The 17,370-nt window shown below is 37.9% G+C and overlaps 1 protein-coding gene across 3 annotated transcripts in view; it reads left to right on the top strand.

The window, feature by feature from the left end:
• The window catches only part of UACA (uveal autoantigen with coiled-coil domains and ankyrin repeats), a 116,948-nt gene that overhangs the window by 66,035 nt on the left and 33,543 nt on the right, over nucleotides 1–17,370 (top strand). For 2 of the 3 annotated variants that reach the window (XM_059658612.1, XM_059658619.1), the window contains exons 2-5: nucleotides 2,186–2,319; nucleotides 7,268–7,356; nucleotides 12,652–12,716; nucleotides 13,518–13,575. In XM_059658612.1, the coding sequence (XP_059514595.1) occupies nucleotides 2,186–2,319; nucleotides 7,268–7,356; nucleotides 12,652–12,716; nucleotides 13,518–13,575 (346 nt within the window). Of the gene's footprint in view, nucleotides 1–2,185; nucleotides 2,320–7,267; nucleotides 7,357–12,651; nucleotides 12,717–13,517; nucleotides 13,576–16,614; nucleotides 16,675–17,370 lie in introns of all 3 variants that reach the window. The other variant, XM_059658603.1, reaches the window with a different exon arrangement.

Raw genomic sequence — 17,370 nt, forward strand, 5'->3', positions numbered from 1 at the left:
TGTACTACTGTTTTATTAGTTTTGGTTTCTTTGTCATATTCTTTCTGATTTATCTGATTGGGGTTAGTAATAGAAAACAAAAAGTTCTTGTTTCTTTTTCTAGGTTTAAAAATCACATAGTAGAATCTCTCCCCCCCCCCCCCGCCCCCCCCCCCCATGTAGTAGAATCTTAATAACTGAGCAATATTTCTGTTAACTGACAGTTGAGCAAAAGGGAAAACTGTGCTTGGTGGCGTAGCAGTGAAAATCACATGATAATATGAGACTAACCACCTTTAATTATCTTTTTATAAGTCTTACTTTCGGATTTTACCATTTTTTAGTGTTTTAAATAGCTCCTTTCTCTACCAGCAAATTTACATGGAAATAAATTTGAGATTGCTTTAACTGCAAGGATAACTTAATCAGTTTAGATCAAGTATTTGTGTGACTTAATACCTTAGGTGTTTGAAAACACAGTATCCGAGACCTACATCTACTACTGTTCTTCAATTTAGAATCAGTAAACTGTTTGTTTTGTTTTAAAGCTAAAGAAAGCAGATACCTAAAATGTAGTTTAGCCTTTGAGTCATAGTTGTCAGTTTGAATTTTTGAAATTAGAAGGAAGTGGGTTCATCTCCAAATTTGATGAATTTAGAGACAACAATTTTGAAGTCTGTGTAGGTACTTGAACCAGATTCTATTTCAGGAGTGGGTTAAAATTTCAAGGTATTTATTTTTTTCCATATTTAACTTTCATATTTATTTTTTACTTCAAGTATTTAATAAATGCATTGCTTATTTAGCTAGAAAATTGGCAATTTTTTTCTTTCAGTTTGGAGGGGATAGTAGATATAAAATAATCATATTGATCAAACACTTAGAGGATATGCCTCATATAAGTGATTAATTTCCCTCCCCCCCAAAAAAATTTATTATGGTATTTATGGACATAGGAATTGCTTTGTCAGTTAAGTCAAAAACACTTATATCACTTTTTGCCCTAGAAATAATACTGGACTTAACACAGAATTTAGCAATAAGTTTACTCTATAATATTTTAAAAGGCTAAAATAATGTATATTTTAGTTCTGGGTTCTACATTTCTGCTTACTAAGAGAAGATCCAAGTTTTTGGTTTCAGAATGTCTTGAATGTGTTTTCTCCTATTAAAGCTAGGTTTGATTCGATTAGACCATATTTTAAAAATTGCTTTTTTTCTTCCTTGTAAATACATGTACAGTGAGATTTTGTTAAAATTAAAAATATTTTTTAAAACAAAAATAATGTGTGTTGAAGGTAAATAAGGAAGAAAATGAAAGTCACCTGTATCTATTATTTTAGGATTTTTAAGTAGTTACTACTTCAGAGTCCTTTGTAGAGTTTTTTCCTATGTAGAAGTTTCTTTTTACCCTAATATAAGCATAATGAATTGCTTTCTCTGTTGAGTGTGTGTCTGTGTATAATTTGCCTTTTACTAAAGTTGGGAAGGAGGTTTTTGTTGTTGTTTTTAAATATGTTTTGATTTTTAGAGAGAGAGGAAGGGAGAGGGATAGATAGAAACATCGATGAGAGAAGAACATCATCCATCAACTGCCTCCTGCACATCTGAGCCCACAACTCAGGCATGTTCCCTGATCAGGAATCAACCTTGACCTCTTGATTCCTGGGTCAATGCTCAACCACTGGACAGGAAGGAGTTTTAAAATGTGTGCAGAATTCTGCATCTAAAAGGTTTTGAAGCAGATGTAACCAGAACCAAATCTGAAAGCATGAGTTAGAGATAGGAAAAGCACACTGATTGTGGAAATCATGAGAAATCATGGTTGGGCTTGGCCATTTAAGTCATTTAACGTTCCTGGGGCCTTGACTTTTCATCTGTTAATTGGGATGATAGTTTTAGTTTACTAGGGTTGTTTAAGTAATTTATGCCTGGCACAGGGTAGGTGTTCATCAATTATTAATTTTCTTTCTTTCTTCCGAAGGCAAAGTAAACAAAGCAGAGAACATGAGAAATATGCTTTTTCTCAAAAATCTAATTTAATATAGTTCTTCTTTATCATGTTTCTGAAAGGTTCTCTCTGTGAAATTAGCACAGCAGGGAGAAGGAAATTTGGGATGCAGTTGGAAACTGAGTGGTGTATATGCAATATTGCTTGTCCTTTCTTCTTTAGTATATGATGTTTACTAATTTTTTAATTTTGTAGCATGCAGCAGATTGGAACAAATATGATGACCGATTGATGAAAGCAGCAGAAAGGGGAGATGTAGAAAAAGTGTCCTCAATCCTTGCCAAAAAGGGGGTCAATCCAGGCAAGCTAGATGTGGAAGGCAGATCTGTGTAAGTATTATTGATGATAATTTCCTAAAGGGAATTTGGGAAGACCCTTGGGAAACAAATGAAGTTTGTAAATCGTGGTTATCAACTTTTTAAATTAAAAAGTATTTATCAAACCTGACATTATAAAATCTTACGAACATCACTTTTAAACATTGTTCTCAATTTGAAAGATTTCCAAGCTAGAGAGAGAATACTAAAGCACTACCTGTAGTCTAGTTCTTTAGGCCTTGTGGCAAACCACAGCCTGCATTATTTAGTGCATTTGCTCTATAACTTTTTTTATGTTCCTTATCATATTTAATCCTCGCAGTGGCCCGCTAAAAGAAGTAGGAAATGTTTACAGAGCTGGGACATGAAACCAAGTTTCTATCTTGAAAAGAGTTCTATAAATTGCACTGTCTTTTCCTCAAAACTCCCAATTCATTTGTATATTTGGGGAAATGAGAATTAAATTTAGTTTAAATGAAAATGTTTATAGTAAAAAGGAAGGCAGAATAGCTTGTGTGGCTCAGGGTGACAATGGCAGCGATCCTTCCCTTTGCTGCTGTGTCACTGAGGACTACTGGCTTGTTTACATGATCTTTTCTCCCCTCCCTCCTCAGTCTTCATCACTTCCCTTTCTGCTTAGGATGGGGGTCAGTTGAGTTAAAGGGTAAACTCTAGGTTCTGTTACTATCATCTATAATTATAGCAGTTAAAACCAAATCTGGGAAACCTTCCAAAGTTAGAGCTGAAAAGTCTCATTTCCTGAAATTTCTCTCAGTCTTATACTTGCATGAATTTATTTAGAATATCATGACTGGCAACCAGATATTAAATATAGCAATAAATATTAAGAAAGGGACAGTTAATTCTTTTTTTATGTCTTTACATCCTTTTGTTTATTTATTTTTAAATCTTTATTGTTGAAGGTATTACATATGTTCCCTTTTTCTCCCCATTGTCCTCTTCTAGCCCGTCCCTGCCCCTCACCCCCTCACCTAGGCCTTGACCACCTATTGTCTGGGTCCATGGGTTACCGTTGATCTCTTCCTCCTCCCACCCCTTCTCTCTGAGATTCCACAGTCTGTCCCATGCTTCTGTGTCTCTGGATTATTTTGGTGAATAGTTAATTCTTTTTTTTTTTTTTTTTTTTTTTTTAAATATATTTTATTGATTTTTTACAGAGAGGAAGGGAGAGAGATAGAGAGCCAGAAACATCGATGAGAGAGAAACATCGATCAGCCGCCTCCTGCACATCCCCCACTGGGGATATGCCCGCAACCCAGGTACATGCCCCTGACCGGAATCGAACCCGGGACCCCTCAGTCCGCAGGCCGACGCTCTATCCACTGAGCCAAACCGGCTTCGGCGAATAGTTAATTCTTGATACGGGTCACTGTCTTAGAATGCTTAGATATTTGAGAATAGTAAAAATAACAAAGCATGACTTAAAAAATAGTTTTTAAGAGCAACAAAATTTGAAAAGTTTCAGTTTATTCTTTTAATTTTATCCAGTAGGCAATTTGATAGCTACAGAAACCTTGGTTATTTTGAGTCCTACTCCTTCCTATTTTGATTAAATTTTAAGCTATTTATAGGGCTCACAGAATAAATGGTGAAACCTTAATATTTAAAACTGACTTTGTTTTTCATTTTTCCTGTTTTCCCTAAATACCAAGATGTTAAAAAATGAAAGGAATCTTCTTTGTGATTGAAAATCTTCACTGAAATCTTTCTTCAGTTTTGCCTGTCCATGCTTTCAGTGTTTTGAATTAATGGTTGCTTGAGTTTTTGCTCAGCTTTTTTTTGAATCTAGATCAATTTTGAGTGAAATTATTTATACTAAAGGTCAGAGTTATAAAAACTTGATATAATTTGATGAACTATGAACATAATTTTGTGAAATATTTGAGTTATTTTTGAGGTTTTCACTATAAGAAATAGAGTTCTTTCTGGGGTTTATAGGATAAAATATTTTCCTTTTGTTACTCACAAACTGTATTCTCCCTTAATTAAAGCATTTTATACTTAGTCAAATACAACCTGTTACAAATATATTTTGTGTATAATGTATAATTATAAAAATAATTTTATTTTGTATGATTTGGGGGAGGGGTTTAATTTGAAAATTTAAGACAAAAGCAAAAAGTGCTCCTTGAACTCAATCTAATTTCAAAAACAAGATATTTGGAGCCTGGCCATAGTCACTGAAAGGATCTGTTTTCTTCCTGTTCACCTCTCTCCGAGGTTGCAGTCCTTTGCCAATGTAAAAGGGTCAGATTCACCAAGAAACCTCCCTGCCACTTGGAGAGCTATGGATTCCAATTCCCATCTCCCCAGTCCCTCAAGCTGTCAGATGTGCTGTTCAGCTTTTTAGATGTTTTCTCTGGAATCAGCAATTGCTCCTAGCCAAAAATAGCCTCGAACACCAAGCCCTCCTCCTCTCTGGGCCTCTGGCCTCATAATTTTTCACTATCTTGTTAGCTTACTACTGACTTCATACTTACGTCTTATATTTTATGTAGCTTTTCTAGTTGTCCTCAGAGGTAGGGATTGTCCAAATTTTCTGCATTTCTGTTATGGAAGTGGAAGTACATGTCTTGTTTAAAAAAGAAAATGTATTGCCTTTTTTAATTGTAAAAGAATATTTCTGTAATGCAGTTTTTTTTTCAAATTTCCTTGACAACTCTGTATACAATTTAGTGATTGCTATATCTTCTTTCTGATGCACATCTACTTTTAGCACACCAGGATTAATAATGCATTTTGGATTGTTGAGATTTCTACCCTTTAGTACATCATTAGTGTATAATACTGATTTATTTTGAAGAAAGAAGTCTTCCAAATTTTGTAAGCTAAGAAATGAAAACAGGCAAACAAAAAATATCACTAAGATTGTTGAGAGAATAAAAACCTGTGCTTGAAAGAAATTACCATTCCTCAAGAGGTTCTAATGGTACATTGCATAGGATAATTCCCCACTTCTATGCTGCAAAGAGATTAATACCCTCAACCTTATAGCCTTTTAATTCCCGTAAAAGCAGAATTTATCCAACTCTTAAGAATACTATATTCCTTTTATCAGAAATACCTCTTTCTCTCTAATTCAAATTGTACCAAATCTGTTTAATTAATAGTGCTTGGTCTCTAGTTTGCATTTATATCCATCATAGAGATGCATGACTAAATGTTGTACTATCTTGAAGTGAATTTGTAAACTCCAGATTTTGTCTTTAAACATTCAGTTATTTAAATATTTGAGGGCTCATCATCTGACTAGGTCAGCGGTTCTCAACCTGTGGGTCGCGACCCCTTTGGGGGTCAAACTACCCTTTCACAGGGTTCGCCTAAGACCATCGGAAAACACATATATAATTACATATTGTTTTTGTGATTAATCACTATGCTTTAATTATGTTCAATTAGTAACAATGAAATTGGGGGTCACCACAACATGAGGAACTGTATTAAGCCTTTTCGGTCCAACCTCGAGGCTGACTCGACAGACCAGGCGCTAGGAGCAGGTCTAATGTCGAGCAATAGAACATTAAAAAGTTCAACGTTCAATCCCATCAATTAATTTGGACTAAACGGTTTGAATTCCAAAAATAACATTGGCCTGCAAAAGGTTAAAGGGTCGCGGCATTAGGAATGTTGAGAACCACTGGACTAGGTTGCTTCTGGGAATATAATAGGAAACAAAACAGACGAAAATCCTTGCTTTTATGGAGTTTATAGTTGAGTGGGAAGATATTGATAGACTATAAAGAAAATAAATCCTGAATTTATATGTTATATTACAAAATGTGTAATTCTATATAGAGTAATAAAGGTGGGATTGGGAACTGGAGTACTGAGGTTTCGGGAATGCGGAAATATAAATCCTTTAAATGATGTGGTCAGGAAAGACCCCTGATGAGAAATTCAGAGTGTTTCTGTGTCCAGGCACCTTTTAAGCACTTACTCATCCTTTATCTCCTGCCATCTCCACAGTGGTTATTGTTTAGGGCCTCAGTTTTATTTAAACCTAATGTATCACTTGCCAACAAGTCTTCTGTATTTACTTACCAGTTTAGATTTGGTGGAGTACAGCCAATGTAAGTTCTTATTGCATGCAAATATTTCTGTAAATATATTTTGCTTAACAAAGTGTTAGATGTTCAAAGAAACAGTGGGATATTTTATCTTGTGTTTGGAATACTTGATGGCTTAAAGTTAATTTCTAAGCAGGCTTTACCTGCCTTATTAGGAAAATTGTTCAATTATGTCTGTTTAAAGGCTGGAACGCCTATATATCTAATACAGGAAAAAAACTATCAATCAGTTATACAGGTCCATGAGCAAAAGGAAGAATTAATGGTAGTCGTTGGTACTTTTGGAGAAGAAGATGATGCCAGTTCTTTTATGATTTTTGGTTTGTTGTTTTAAAGACTTTTCTATCCTAGGTTTAATGTGATAATTCTAAAAAGAAGGGATAGGATTTTGATGAGTCTTTGGCCTTAGTATTCTGCTGTAACTTCATTTGTTTGGGCAGTTTCAGTGTATTTGAAACTAAGCAAAATATGTATTTAATTTATTATATTTACTAGTATATCACTGCTGATAGAAAATTTTCAGTGTGTTTATTAAGTTTCAAGCACCAGTGCCTTCAACTTGAAGTAATAAACTGTAGAGTTAATGATTTATAGTACATATTTTCTATTATTAAGACTATTGAATATTAGAATATTCCATTGGTTCTAAGGAGGTATTTCTAGAAAGTATTGGCCCCTTATATATATTGGGGGTAAAATGAGTTTTTCAGTATATGGGATAGTGTGTTTTTTTTTCTTGTATTAAATATATAGGAGTTCGAGCCTTTAAAACATTTGTGTGTGGGTGTATTGAATAAAAGGTGACATCAGTGTAACAGTTCAGTTGACTTTTGGTAGTTTTATGGCATAATAAATATTTCCTTTTTCTTTAGCTTCCATGTGGTGGCCTCAAAGGGTAATCTTGAGTGTTTGAATGCCATCCTTGTAAATGGAGTTGATATTACAACCACTGACACTGCAGGTATGTTTGCCTCCATAGTCAATTACAAAACAGAAAGATACAAGCATTATCTAATGCTAATTTTCTTATTCAGACCTAAATGTGATTTTAAAAGAGAAGTCCTTAATTTTCTGGGTGTTTTTTTTTGTGTGTTTTTGTGGGGTTTTGTTTATTTGTTTGTTTGTTTTTTAAGTAGTTGAGAAAAGATTTACTTCTGAGGTATCATGAGGGAGAGGTCAACTACCCTAATCCTTTAGTAGAAAGGATTACTGAACTGATGAGCAGTTGAAGACCTGAAGTCCAGTGCTGGTCTTGGTAGTGTTATAGTATCTTAAAATCTCAGGTTTTGAGGAACCATTCGGGGCCATTTAGTTTATATTCATTCTGTTCAGTATATGAATCCTCTATGTTGTAAGGTCACTTGGCATTTGGTTGGATATGCTTTGTGATGGGAACTAACTGCCTCCTAACAACAAGAGCATTACCAATAATGATCATAACAAGAATGGCTGACACAGAACATGGAAGTGCTTTATAGGTACTAACTCCTTTTATCCCTACATCATCCCAATGAGACTGTAAGGCACGGGGTCTTTCAATGGATACGTCACTGTCAGAGTCTGTGTTCTTAATTATTATGCCTCACAAGGAAACCTGTTCTATGTTTGGCTAGCTAAGTACATAAAAAAAATTATTTCTTGAAGATAGTTTAAGTCTAACCCTTACCACAGTTTCTGCTTAAACTTAGTCCTACCTATATCTGTCTTTTAAAATCTTACAATGTAAGTCTTTGTGCATGTCACAAGGTAGACCTTTAAGTATTTGAACACAATTATTGCTTTTCTTCAATGAGTATGTTAGTTTTCTGTTCATTAGGATGATTGTTCTCAGTTCCCTGGGACTCTTGATAGCTTATTTCTCTGCATTTCTACTTTGTTATTCATGCAAATAGGAGGTGACCTAGAACAGAGAATTTCCTTAATATTTTATTCTATGAGGTCATGCTTGGATAAATAAATACATTCCTATTGTGCCAGTACCAGGCAGTTTTGAGAACCGTGGCTTGGTAATATAGCTTGATATCTGGTATTGTAATCCCTCCAACTTTGTTCTTTTTTCTCAGGATTGCTGTGGCTATTCTAGGTCTTTTTTATTCCAGATGAATTTTTGGAGAGTTTGTTCTAGATCTTTGAAGTATGCTGTTGGTATTTTAATGGGGGTTGCATTAAATCTGTAGATTGCTTTGAGTAGTATGGACATTTTAATGATGTTGATTCTACCAATGCATGAACATGGTATGTTCTTCCATCTGTTTATGTCTTCCTCTGTCTCTTTTTTCAATGTCCTATAGTTTTCCAAGTACAGGTCTTTTACCTCCTTAGTTAAGCTTATTCCTAGGTATCTTAATTTTTTTGGTGTAATGGTAAATGGGATTGTTTTTTTTGTTTTTCTTTCTGTGGTTTCATTACTGGTGTATAAAAAGGCCATAGATTTCTGGGTGTTAATTTTGTATCCTGCTAAAGGGTGTCCCAAAATTCACGCAAGAAGTAATTTTGATAGAAAACACAGGTTTATAATTAAAAATTGTAAATTTTTTGATTCATAAAGTATACAGTATAGGGTTATGTATGGAATAGCATATTGGGTAAATGGCCTCCACGGCTTTGCTGGCACGTACGCACTCTTTTGTTGAAATTTTCCATGACCGTTTTGCATAAATGTGGCTGAATTTTGATGAGGCTCATTTTCATCTTGATGGCTTGGTTAATCGACAAAATTGTCACATTTAGGGTTCAGAAAATCCACGAGTGATTGTTGAGAAACAAATGCATCCACTACATGTCACTGTTTGGTGCGGATTTTGGGCTAGAGGCATCATCCGACTATTCTTCGAAAATGCGGCTGCTCAGGCAATAACAAAAGAGTGCATATGTGCCAGCAAAGCCATGGAGGCCATTTACCCGAGGCTATTCCATACATAATCCTATACTGTATACTTTATGAATCAATAAAAAAATTATAATTTTTAATTATAAACCTGTGTTTTCTATTAAAATTACTTCTTGCGTGAATTTTGGGACATCCTTTATGTTGCTAAATTCATTTATTAGGTCTAGTAGTTTTTTGATGGAGTCTTCGGGGTTTTCTATGTATAGTATCATGTCATCTGCGAATAAGGACAGTTTTACTTCTTCTTTTCAAATTTGGATGCCTTTTATTTCTTCTTGTTTGATCGCTATGGTTAGCACTTCCAGTACTATATCGAACAGGAGTGGTGAAAGTGGACATCCCTGTCTTGTTCCATTCTCAGGGGAAATGAGTTTAGTTTTTGTCTTGGAACAGAACAGAGAACCCAGAAATCAACCCAAGCCATTATGCTCAATTAATATTTGACAAAGGAGGCAAGAGAATACAATGGAGTCAGGACAGTCTCTTCAATAAATGGTGCTGGGAAATTTGGTCAGATACATGCAAAAAAATGAAACTAGATCACCAACTTACACCATACATAAAAACAAACTCAAAATGGCTAAAGGACTTAAATGTAAGACGGGAAACCATAAAAATCCTACACGACTCCATAGGCAGCAAAATAGCAGGCATATGTCGTAGCAATATCTTTACCGACACAGCTCCTAGGGCAATGGAGACTAAGGAACAAATAAACAAATGGGACTACATCAAAATAATAAGCTTCTGCACAGCAAAAGAAACCATCAACAAAACAACAAGAAGGTCCACTGCATGGGCTTTGCCAATGATATTTCAGATAAGGGTTTAATCTTCAAAATTTACAGAGAACTCAAAAACTTAACAAAAGGAAGATAAATGATCCAATCAAAAAATGGGCAAAGGACCTAAATAGACACTTTTTGAAAGAGGACATACAGAAGGCCGAGAGACATATGAAAACATGCTCAAAGTCACTAATGATCCGAGAGATGTAAATCAAACCAACAATGAGATACCATGTCACACCTGTCAGAATGGCTATCATCAACAAACAACAAGTGCTGGTGAGGATGTGGAGAAAAAGGAACCCTCATGCACTGCTGGTGGGAATGCAGGCTGGTGCAACCACTGTGGGAAACAGTATGGCATTTCCTCAAAAAATTAAAAATGGAACTTCCATTTGACCCAGTAATTCCACTTCTAGGAATATATTCCAGGAAAACAGAAACACCAGTCAGAAAGGATATATGCACCCCTATGTTCATAGCAGCACAATTTACAATAGCTAAGATTTGGAAACAACCTAAGTGCCCATCAGCAGATGAATGGATTAGAAAACTGTGGGACATCTATATGATGGAATACTACACTGCTATAAAAAAGAGGAATTCTTACCATTTGCAACAACATGGATGGAACTGGAGAGCATTATGCTAAGCGAAATATGCCAGTCAGAGAAGGATAAATATCACATAATTTCCCTCATATGTGGGATATAATGAGCAACATAATTTCATGAACAAGAATAGATCCAGAGACAAATGGCAGGGGAGGGGGCGTTAGAAAGCAAGCAAAGGACTTGTATTCATACATATTAGTATAACCAATGGATACAGACACTTGGGCGGTGGGGGCTTGCCCTGGTTGAGAATGGCTGGGGCGGGGGGTGTTAAGTGGGAAAAATAAAGACATATGTGAAACTTTAGGCAATAAAAAATATATATTTATATATTCCTATTATGGAGCACTGTGTTTAGTAATGGAAAGGAGGGAGGGGAGTGAAAGATATCACAACTGAGTTAATAAGGAAAATCTTTACTTACCTAAATATATATTAAACTAGTGGCCCAGTGCACAAAATTCATGCACATTAAACGGGGATTAATGAGAGGAAATATTTTAATATTGCTATTTGCCCTTCTCTATAATAGAAGTGTCAGTGATGAAAGAAAATTAGTAAAATTTGTATGAAAATTTTCCTCCTGTCAAGAGTCTGGGGCATGCCGCGAGACCCAGAGTCAAATCCCTGCCCACCTGTGGTGCCTCAAAATCGCGCGAGACCCAGACCCAGCCGGCCCACCCCCATTGGGCGAGATTCAGACCTGGTTGGCCCCATCCTTGTCAAGCCCCACCGGGTGGGGGCCACAGCCTCAGGTCCCCTGTCAAGCCCCGCTGGGTGGGGGGCGCATCCTCAGGTTCCCCAGCATACCCTCAGGTCCTCTGGCCTGGCGCCAGGGCAGGGGGCATGGCCTGAGGTCCCCTGGCCCAGCGCCAGGAGGGGGCATGGCCTGAGGTCCCCCGTCAAGCCCCGCCAGCTATGGGACATGGCCTGAAATCCCCCATCAAGCCCCCTATCTAATAAAGAGAGAATACACAAATTGACTGTCACGCCATCACAAAGATGGTGGCGACCATAGCAGAACAGAGCAAACAGCTATGGCTGCTCCTCAGTCCTACCCTAAGAGGCCCCGGGTCTCAGTGTTCCGTGGTAATTGCTGCAAGCACCTCAGAGAAAGCTGCCCTCGAGTTCCGCCCGATGTCAGACAGTCCAGTTTCTCCCCGTATGAGTCTGGGTCCCCAGAGACTCGCCCGGAACTGGAGTTCAGAGTAGTCGGGAGCTTGAGACTCCTTCCCTATTGAAAAAGACAACCGTGTCCTCAGTTACCAGCCCTTTCCACGTGCACCTCCGTAGCTCTGCACTTTATTTCTGCACCTCCTCTGAGTCTCAGTGTGCTTTTCTCTTTCCTTCTAGCTGTAGAATTTCCACTCAGCCAGCCTTCCTGTGGTTCTGGATGATATCCATTTTGTCTTTTAGTTGTATTTTTGAAGTGGTTGTGCGAGGCAGCAATTTCAGGTGTTACCTATGCCACCATTTTGTTTTCTCCTGAGACAAAGACTTTTAATGAACTTGGAATTTTAGTTGAAGCATAGAAATTACAGAATACCCTTTTTTTGACTTATATCTCTTAACTTCCTCTATTTTAGAATCCATGCCACCTATATGGAAATGTTATGAAAAATCTAGGTATCTTTCTCTTCTTTTTTCCTCATCCTCTTTTTCCTTTTCTCTTCCTCTCTTCTTTGTTGTGGCAATAATTAATTATTTACTCTGTCTCAGGCACTAATAGAGATACAGGGCAAATAAGACAATGTGCTTGCTCTTTTTGCATTTGTATGTTTAATTTTTCTTCCCACCTTCATTTTTTGGTGTGTACAATTATATCTTAAAATATCAACCCAGATGAAACATCTTAGAAACTGAAAGCATGCTTACAAATTAAGTATCCTGTCAATTACCTTTGAAAAAATGAATCATATTTCTGTGGAAAAATTCACATGTATTTTAAATTATTTCTTTTATAGGAAGAAATGCTCTTCACCTGGCTGCAAAGTATGGACATGCATTGTGCCTACAAAAACTTCTACAGGTAGCAAAAGTGGTTAATATTTTGGCTTTATTATTTTAATTGCAAATAATAGATGTGTTTTTAATGTGTTTTTGGAATTTGAGATCAAAGAAAATAGTAGGCTAACTTTGACTATTAGCTTACATAATATTTTTTCCAACATTTGTGAAAGAATGTGAACAATAAAGAGCAAAAACTCTGAGGGAAGTGAATTGCATAACTCAGTGTATTAAAAATAAATAACAAAAGACATGGCCTTCCTGTTGACATTAGCTGGAGATTGGAATTTTCTGTTGTCTGGTATATGGCAATAAGATAAAGCGAGACAACATAGGATCTATCTGTTTTTAATAAGCATCCATAACTTAAACTAAATAATATTAACCGCTAGTTAAACATGTAATCAGGCAGCCAAAAAATTCTATGAACTAGTGGGCTGAATTTTCAGTTAAAGGGTCCAGTCATACATTTTCATAAACATTTTCGCCACTAAGTTAAGCAGCAGAACTCATTTGTTTTTTCTGATTCAGTTCATGTTTTAACCCATGCTGGAAAAAAACATACAAAATCCAAACTATAACGTAGTTTATATGTACCAGGCTATTGTAATGTGCCATATGTTTTCCTGTTTGGTGAAATATTGTTAAATTTACAGTATAACATTATTATATTTGTTTCATGTGAAAATATTTAGTGGCTTATCTAGAGTTTTTCGTGTGTTTTTAATGGAATATTTTAAGATTAACACCTGTTAATTGGAGTTCAGATATTTAATTTTAAAATAAAACTCTTCTAGATGACTAAGTTTTTGTATTTTAACAGTATAATTGTCCCACTGAACATGCAGACCTGCAGGGAAGAACCGCACTTCATGATGCTGGTAAGCAAAGATTGCACTTGGACAGAAAGAAATATTTGTTAAAATGGCTAGGCACTTATATTCATTTGAAAGTTTTAACATGCATATATTTGTATGGAGAAATAGAATATTATAATTTTTTTACTCAAATTTGAATATATATATTTTTAGATTGTACAGCTTAGAAAGATTCATTCAGTCAATATTTACTAGTCAGTTTGCTAGATACTAAAAGTCCAAAGATGAATAAACCTAATATCAGGGATCTCCAGTAGTGGGGGTGGGGAGCAGGGGGGTGGGGGGGGCGTGAGAGAAAGAGAGAGAGAGGGGGGGGGAATGAGAATCAGTGAGTTAGTTTGGGAATTGGCAGGAGAAATGGGAGGAAGATTTTTCTCTTTCTTGAAAGCTACATTTACCTAATTAACATGTCTGAACTTCATTTTTCTCATCTTCAAAATAAAGTTAAGCCCAGCCAGTGTTGTTCAGTGGTTAAGCATCGAGCAGTGAACCCAGAGGGCACATGCTGGGGTTGTGGGCTTGATCCTCAGTGTGGGGCGTGTAGGAGGCAGCTGATCAGTGATTCTCTCTCATCATTGATGTTTCTGTCTCTCTTTCCCTCTCCCTTCCTCTCTGAAATCAATTTTAAAACGTGAACTTAATACTACTACAGTAATTATGATTAAATCATGAATAGAGCCTAGCATGTAGTAATTTCTTAATTAAGGGTGGTGGTGATTATTTGGTTAGAGGTGTTAGTGCTGAATTTCATGTCACTGTAATATGCTATATTTTAAAAAATATTTATACTAATCATTTCGCAGAGTTTATTACTCTTAGTTGTATATCTAAATTTATCTGTATTCTTTAGGTGTCTTAAAATACTTAGAAAAAAGTTGGATATTAAGTATTTTTGGAATGTAATGTTTGACCTGCCATTTGATTCTTCTAAACCTGACACTCCTACAGTTTATTAGAAGGCCAAAAGAAAGAAAAAAATACTTACCTTTCTTCGCACATATATGGACTATATGCAGTAGATTAAAGTGGTTTGCATTAAACGTGCATTGTACTTCAAATTTCCTTTAAACTTTTATTCCTACATTTTCTTTTAATTTTTTCTTTTTATATTTTTTGTGCTTTTATAATAGTTTAATTTTTACACAATACATTTTTGTGTAGAAAGGTATTATTTGCAAAGCATTTTTACATACATTATCACTTAAGCCTCGTAATGACCCCTGTGAGTTACTATAGATTTTATTTTTGTTAATCCTCACCAGAGGATATGTTTTTCATTGCTGTTTTAGAGACAGTGGAGGGGAGGCAGGGAGGGAAGGAGGGAGGGAGGCAGGGGGGGAGAGAGAGAGAGAGAGAGAGAGAGAGAGAGAGAGAGAGAGAGAGAGAGAGAGGGAGGAAACATTGATGTGAGAGAGACACCCTCATTGGTTGCCTCCTACACGTGCCCTGACCAGGGCCAGGATCGAACCTGCAACCCAGGTACGTGCCCTTGATGAGGAATCCAACCGGAAACCCTTCAGTACATGGATTGATGCTCTAACCCCTGAACCACACCAGCCAGGACACTATATAGATTTTATTTTTGCTGATAATTTTGTATTGCTACTTAAATAAAAACAGAAGCTTAGATTCACAAGTGATGTGCTATCAAGCTTGTATGGAATCATCAAGACAAATTCACATATTAAATTTAAAATAATTTTTAAAAATTTATATTTGTAATGCTAATTTGCTATGCTTGATGGAATTTTAAAAATTATTTTGCTGCTTTCTAAAATATGAATATGACACATGATATTTCTGTTCTCTTACTACCTTTTCCTAGTTTTTAAAAAATTAATCCAACATTATTGATAATCACTTTTTAAAAATTATATTAACTATTTATTGTGGAAAATATCCAACATACATAAAGTTAGAGAGAATATTATATTAAAACACCTGTACTCTTTTTGTTGTTGTTTTTTTGTTAATCCTCACCTGAGGATATTTTTTTTATTGATTTTTAGAGAGTGGAAGAGTGGGGGAGAGACAGAGAGAAACATCTATATGAGAGAGACACATCAATTGGTTACCTCCCACACACACACTGACCAGGGCTAGGGATCAAGCCTGCAACCGAGGTACATACCCCTGAACGGAATCAAACCTGAGACCCTTCAGTCCATAGGGCTAATGCTCTAACCACTGAGCACTGACCAGGGCAAACACCTATACTCTTTACTCAGCTTAGACAGTTATTAATATGCCAGAGGCCCAGTGCACAAAAATTTGTGCACTCAGAGGGGTCCCTCAGCCCGGCCTGTGCCCTCTCGCAGTCTGGGACCCCTCGGGGGATGACCACCTGCTGCCTTAGGCCTGCTCCCTGGGGAATTGGGCCTAAGCTGGCAGTCAGACATCCCTCTGGGAGCCCGGGAACCCTCGGGGGATGTCCACTTGCCAGTGGGGAGCAGGCCTAAGCTGCAGTTGGACATCCTTAGCGCTGCTGAGGAGGTGGCAGAGGCTCCCGCCACCACCGCTGTGCTGGCAGCCATCAGCCTGGCTTGTGGCTGAGCAGAGCTCCTTCTGTGGGAGCGCACTAACCACCAGGGGGAAGCTCCTGCATTGAGTGTCTGCCCCCGGTGGTCAGTGTGTGTCATAGTGACCAGTCATTCCCAGTCGTTCTGTGGTTAGGGTCAATTTGCATATTACCCTTTTATTATATAGGATAGAGGCCTGGTGCACGGGTGGGGGCCAGCTGGTTTGCCCTGAAGGGTGTCCCGGATCAGAGTGGGGGTCCTGCTGGGTTGTCTGACCAGCCTGGGTAAGGGGTTTGGCCAGCCTGGGTGAGAGGCTGATGGCTGTTTACAGGCTGGCCATACCCCCTTTAGTGTGGGGTTCCCCACTGGGGTGCCTGGCCAGTCTGGCGGAGGGGCTGAGGGCCGTTTTCAGGCTGGCCAAGCCCCTCCAGCGACAGAAGCTCCCAGCCTCTCCTTTTTTTCTTTTTCTTTTTTTATTCTGGGATTTATTTACCTTCTATAATTGAAACTTTGTTGCCTTCAGTGGAGCTCAGAGCCAGCTCCTGCTCGCTTCAGCTCCGTGGCCACGGCCGGCTGAAAGCAGGTAACTGGAGTTTATTTATCTTCTATAATTGAAACTCTGTTGCCTTCAGTGGAGCTCAGAGCCGGCCGGGAAGCTTGGCTTCCTCCATCACTATAGCAACCAAGCCTCCTGCTTTCTTCAGCTCCGTGGCTGCCAGCCGCCATCTTGGTTGGGTTAATTTGCAAATAGTCGCTCTGATTGGCTGGTGGGCATGGCTTAAGGCGTAGCGAAGGTGCGGTCAATTTGCATGTTTGTCTTTTATTAGATTAGACTAGAGGCCTGGTGCCCGAATTGGTGCACCAGTGGGGTCCCTCTGCCTGGCCTGCAGGATTGGGCCAAAACTGGCTCTCCAACATCCCCCGAGGGGTCCCAGATTGCAAGAGGGTGCAGGCCAGGCTGAGGGACACCACTGGTGCACAATCGGGGCCAGGGAGAGATGCGGGAGGTTGGCCAGCCGCGGAGGAACAGCGAGAGGGCTCCAGGGCATGTTTGGCCCATCTCGCTCAGTCCCAATTGGCCAGACCTCAGCAGCAAGCTAACCTGATCTGAATGTCTGCCCCTTGGTGGTCAGTGCACATCATAGCAAGCGGTTGAGCGGCCTTAGCATATCATTAGCATATTATGTTTTGATTGGTTGAATGGCGGACTGGTCGACCTGACACTTAGCATATTAGTCTTTTATTATATAGGATAGGACTAGAGGCCCGTTGCAGGAAT

This window comes from Myotis daubentonii, chromosome 1 (genome assembly GCF_963259705.1).
Source record: "Myotis daubentonii chromosome 1, mMyoDau2.1, whole genome shotgun sequence".
NCBI lineage: Eukaryota > Metazoa > Chordata > Mammalia > Chiroptera > Vespertilionidae > Myotis > Myotis daubentonii.